General features: G+C 43.7%; 1 protein-coding gene across 1 annotated transcript; it reads right to left on the bottom strand.

The window, feature by feature from the left end:
* Positions 1-968: 968 nt before the first annotated feature.
* Positions 969-1,358, bottom strand: LOC137306979 (histone H2A.J-like). Its single transcript, XM_067976343.1, has one exon. It carries the CDS (start codon positions 1,356-1,358, stop codon positions 969-971), a length of 390 nt encoding a protein of 129 aa, XP_067832444.1.
* Between the last annotated feature and the right edge of the window lie 3,161 nt (positions 1,359-4,519).

The following is a 4,519-nucleotide window of genomic DNA, read 5'->3' as shown; positions in this document are numbered from 1 at the left end:
CAGAAACAGCAGCTGTTCATTTTGGACGAAGATCCAACACCAAACAGAGGAGTGCCAATTCCAGACTAACCAACATGAGGCATTTGAAACGGAGAAATTTTCATTTTCACACACACGCAGGACTGGAGGGAGGTGAATTCCACCAGACTGACTCTCATCACCACCAGTGCCTCATTCAGACAGAGAAAGTTCTGGCAAACAGCTGCAGAAAGGACAGGTGCAATCGGACGGGACCTAAAACCTATGCTGGATGTGAGGAATCAGACTCGGATCAAATAACGTTTCAGTCTGTTGTCCCCCTGCAGATATAGTGGCAGAGGCTGTTTCAATGTAACTCGCACTAATAGATCGAAAGGCAGTGTGTCTTGCTCTCCATCAGCGCTAGAATCAGAAGCAGTGTAAAACATTAGTGTTACATTCACTAACACTCGTAACTGATACAGGGACAGAATCAATCCCTCAATCACATCCAATAACACGGGCAAATTTCACTCACATTCTTGATTCAGCAATCGCTGACACAAGATTCAACACATCAGTCAGCTTCTGTTGCACAAATCTGGGTGAAATAACACAGAACGAGCAAGTGTTGTCGGAGGATGAGACTGTAAATAATATTGGGTGGAACACAACAGAATGCCTCTTGATGCCGTTGATCAAGCGTCCCTGGTATTTCTGTGTCCCACCCGCCCAGTTTAATGACAATTTTGATATTTTGTCTCATTCACCACACAAACTGCAAATATCAATCTATTGGAGGTTGGCGACATCTGCTGTCCGGAAGCGAGTACTTCAACAGACCGATCTGGATCATTTGCAATTATCAAGTTATTGTTAGTTCATGAATCGGAATCAAGTCCTTATTAAATTGATTCCTGACTCTCTTCAGACAGTAACCAGCCCTTTCATAGATACAGTGGGTGGCTCTGAAAAGAGCCTTTGGGTTATCAGATTAAATCTTGGCCGCTTTACTTGCTTTTGGTGCTCACATGGCTGGTTTTCTTCGGCAAAAGCACGGCCTGGATATTAGGCAGCACTCCGCCCTGAGCGATGGTCACCCGTCCCAGGAGCTTGTTGAGCTCCTCGTCGTTGCGGATGGCCAGTTGCAGGTGTCTGGGGATGATACGGGTCTTCTTGTTGTCCCGGGCCGCGTTGCCGGCCAGCTCGAGGATTTCAGCCGTCAGATACTCGAGCACAGCGGCCAGATAGACCGGGGCTCCGGCACCCACACGTTCAGCGTAGTTCCCCTTTCGCAGGTGCCTGTGAACACGGCCCACAGGGAACTGCAGTCCGGCCCGGGATGAGCGAGACTTGGCCTTGGCCCGAGCTTTACCGCCGGTTTTTCCTCTTCCAGTCATTTCCACAATCTCACAAAGAATGAGGAATGAATTCTGCATTGACCCCTCTCAAAGACTGAAAGATCATCTGATTGGTTGTACCTTATTACACCTCATTTGCCTATTTCATTAACCAATCAGATAGCTGGAACTTAGAAGAGGGCGGGATTTACCGGCCTCAACGATCAGACCAGGAATTTTATGAATTTCAAAAAGCCCGCCAATTTCAGTGCAGTGAAGGATCGGATTTCGATCAATGTCGCCCTGAGCACAAGATTTTAAACCCGTTCTTTTTATCTTGTCTTATTCAGCGCTCCCCGTCACTAATCGCTTCCTCTGTTTTAAAATCTGCTTTAAATTATGGCTCATTCGACCATCGCTTTCAAACTGCACCGGACGGGACTAAAGCCCCATTCACAGCATTCCGTGAAAGGACACATTTGAATTTAGTCTTTATAAAAGTGACACTTTATGCATTGTTCCCTTCTGTGAAAAGAGGGACCAGGACGGAGCTCTCATTCTGCCCCGATTCCGCTGTTACTGCAAGGGGTGCGGTTACTGTTAATCTGGGGATTTTCACGTCAGTCCATAAACATTTCAGAAACTGCATTCATAGAACGGAACAGCGAAGGGGGTCATCAAGAGGATGAGAGGCCAGAATAGTAATGCTTTAAGAACAAAGCAAATGGGAAGGAGCGGATCATAAACTCGTGTTCATTCTTGGGGCCAGTTCGAGTCACTTTTCGATTGGAATAATAATATTGCTGCAATAAAATGATCCTAAGTAAATATAGAGAAAATGCAGCTCTTTCAGAGAGGTTGTGGGTGGTTCTTAAAAGAGCCGTTGTTTTTTTTTTCAGTTCATTGTGGAGTTTTACTTGGAGCTGGTGTATTTGGTCACCGCCTTTGTCCCTTCTGAAACGGCGTGCTTGGCCAGTTCCCCGGGCAGCAGCAGGCGCACGGCGGTCTGGATCTCCCGGGAACTGATAGTCGCCCGCTTGTTGTAATGGGCCAGGCGGGAAGCCTCACCTGCGATGCGCTCGAAAATATCGGTCACAAAGGAGTTCATGATGCTCATGGCCTTGGAGGAGATGCCGGTGTCGGGGTGAACCTGCCTCATCACTTTGTAGATGTAGATGGAGTAACTCTCCTTCCTCGACTTTCTCCGCTTCTTGCCGCCTTTGGCTGGTGCTTTATTCAAGGTTTTCTTGGCGCCCTTCTTGGGAGCTGCTTTCTTGTCCTCAGGCATTTTCAAACTCAATTTCAGACTGAGAAATGACCCAAATCCGCTCCGAGCTCGGATTAAATAGGCAGTCCCCACAGCCCTATGGTAATGAGGGATGGGTGAAGGCAATGATTGTGATTGGGTCATTGGGAGTGAGGTCACAATAATTATTAAATGTAAATCTCTGATTGGTTTCTTCAGATATCCAATCTGATTTAATAACTGCCACCAATCACAAACACGCTCACACTGCACATTGTCCGGTTTCAGCAATTTGTTCCGAACTGTTGCAGTTCTGCTTCCGGCCAGTAGATGTCCCCAAACCCCGGGACAGTGAAGTTTGCAGATGAGAGAGGGACAGAACAGAAACTAATTCTTCACATTATATTGCACGAGTGGGATTTAGAAAAACTGGGAATGGAGACGAGCTGCAAGTACATTTTGTTGGACCAAACATTAGTTGTAATGCTGTGTTAAATTCTTGTAATTAATTTAGGGGGCATAGCCTATACTGAGGAAGAATGCGACAAAATTCAAGAAGAATTAATAAGCTTGCCGAAAGGCGGTGTAAATGGCCATTGAATTTCCATATAGAAAGGTGTGAGGTGGTGCATTTTGCTTGGGGGAATAAGGAGGCCACATACTGCTTGGAAAATAAGAGTCTAAATGGGGTAAAAGAGCAAAGGGATTTCGGGGTACAGATTGACAAATCATTAAAAGTAGCAGCACAGGATGATAAGGACATAAAATCGAACACAGCACTGGGGTTTATTTCTAGCGGAATAGAATTGAAAAGCAAATAAGTTATGTTGAACTGTAAATTAAACTGTCAACCTTCTGTCAAACTGTTTTATTATATTTTCGGTTTCTGGATGTTTTTCTGTTGCTTCATTGAGTGAAGGATTCCATGATCAATCCTACCACCGACCTTTAGTTAACTGGTCTATAGTTCCCTGGACTTGTTCTATCACCTGATTTAAAATATAAGAATCACATTAGCTGTCATCCAGTCCTCTGGCACTATTCCTTTTTGTGATGATTTTTTCCTATATATGTAACAGTGCCTCTGCTATCTCTACCCTTGCTTCATTTAATATGCACAGATGCAATCGATCTGGACCAGGAGTTTAACCACCCTTTCTAACTTAAATGCCTTGATATCTTTATTGACCTCTTCCTCTAATATATTCACCCTGTTAATCTCCCTGGTAAATACTGAGGCAAAGTAACAATTCAATATGTCTGCCATTTCGCTGACGTTATCTGTGAGTTTATCTTGTGCATCCCTTAGTGGCACTCAAGATATTCTGATTTTCCTTTTGATATTTTTGTGTCAGTGGAATAATTTACTATTTATTTTTATATTCCTTGATAATTTGATTTCCTGGTTCCTGTTTGCTTCCCTAATTGTTTTGGTGATTTCTTCCGAACCTCTTCCTATTCGCTTTTGCCATCCTCTTATTTAATATCTATGAATGAGAAATTCCACCAGCTTCTTGTGTCTGTTCAGGGACTGATGTTTGGGAACTATTTATTGTCTATGATTAAAGTGCCAGAAACCCAAAGGGAGCAATTCAGTCTGAAACTCCACAGAAACACTCTATTTCTCCCACCTGGTGAAATAAGGCGCTTTTATGGTGAGTATAGCTGCCTTCCAAGCAGTTAATTCCAAATGGTTTGAATCCCAGCACGCTGAATTCAGAAATACCAAGACTGGAACTGAATTTGATGATGTTCAGAGGGACAGTGTTGGTGTAAAAATACTTCTAAAATTCATTTATTTCCCCCATAAAGTTGAATTTAACTCTGTTCTTTGTATTATTACTTGCCCTGATCTGAATGGTGGATACGGGACTCAATTGCTCGGATTCAGTGAAATTAATTGATTTTCTGAAGGTTTTCCCTCTGCTGATTCCCGTTCCTTATTTAAATTTGTGTCGGATTAACCTTTCTGATC

Source organism: Heptranchias perlo, chromosome X (genome assembly GCF_035084215.1).
Source record: "Heptranchias perlo isolate sHepPer1 chromosome X, sHepPer1.hap1, whole genome shotgun sequence".
Taxonomy (NCBI): domain Eukaryota; kingdom Metazoa; phylum Chordata; class Chondrichthyes; order Hexanchiformes; family Hexanchidae; genus Heptranchias; species Heptranchias perlo.
The sequence above is the reverse complement of the archived record's forward strand: the minus strand, read 5'-3'. Positions and strand labels throughout refer to the sequence as shown.

Coding starts and splice junctions, on each gene's coding strand:
- LOC137306979 (XM_067976343.1), bottom strand. CDS start 1,358: ATGACTGGAAGAGGAAAAACCGGCGGTAAAGCTCGGGCCAAGGCCAAG.